Genomic DNA, 884 nt, shown 5'->3' on the forward strand with positions numbered 1-884 from the left:
ATCCTCTGACCTCACCCGTAATTCATAATTTCTGTCTTTTCAACTAAAAAACCCACGTACAATTGAACACAAATCAGGTTTGTTGGCCACGAAATCCAAGAATAAGAGTAGAAACCTACTATTAAACGAGGTGGTTTTTTAAAAAAAAGCGCCAAAAGTGTGGAAAAAGTGACAAATGAATCCGAAAAAGCGACAAAAACATCGGAAAAGCACAAAGAAAAATTCAATTTTGACCTGAAAGAACAAGTTCACAGTTGACGGGAAAGACAACACAAGGGTTAACGTACAAACACAAATCGGGGGAATTACAGACAAGTGAGGGTTAGGGAGCAGAGTGTTAGTCACCTGAGCAGTGGCTTTAGTTTTAGTATCAGCAGTGAGGAACTTTGAAGAGATTTTAGAAACAGGGGTGTTGTAGTGACCGGCAGAGGCGGGGGAGGAGGAAGAAGTAGAAGAGGAAGACTTGGGAGGAAGGCGAGCGTCCCGCTTTGGCGAGGGCATGTTCTCATAGAGCTCAGTGTTCTCATAGTGCAGCTCCTCTTTCAGCCGGCGCCCCCCTGTGCCGGGACGGGAGTACTGCGCCTCCGGGTCCTGGGTTAGACCGGGAAGGCATGCAAGCAAGCGGAGAGAGGGAGGGAGAGGAGAAAGAGGAGGAGAAAGAAGAGGAGAAAGAAGAGGAGAGGCATAATGCATAACAGAAATATAAAGCTCAAAGGAGGCGAGAAAGGGAGAGATGGTTAGAAGTTAGTAACACTACTCTGCCATAGCAAGTGTCATTACAATAGAAGACTAAAGGTGCTACATGTAATGTATGTCTAGTATGATGTAATTAATCCTACTAGGGGTGGGTGTGTGACAGGGCGCTTTGCGACCGTCACCGTAGC

At 46.0% G+C, this 884-nt stretch overlaps 1 protein-coding gene across 1 annotated transcript in view; it reads right to left on the minus strand.

Annotated features, from left to right (window-relative positions):
* The window catches only part of afap1 (actin filament associated protein 1), a 151,103-nt gene that overhangs the window by 24,727 nt on the left and 125,492 nt on the right, over positions 1–884 (minus strand). Inside the window, 1 exon segment of the mRNA XM_032510992.1 lies at positions 346–591. Within this exon segment, the coding sequence (XP_032366883.1) occupies positions 346–591 (246 nt within the window).

The sequence above is a fragment of the Etheostoma spectabile genome, unplaced genomic scaffold, assembly GCF_008692095.1.
Source record: "Etheostoma spectabile isolate EspeVRDwgs_2016 unplaced genomic scaffold, UIUC_Espe_1.0 scaffold302, whole genome shotgun sequence".
NCBI classification, from domain to species: Eukaryota; Metazoa; Chordata; class Actinopteri; order Perciformes; family Percidae; genus Etheostoma; species Etheostoma spectabile.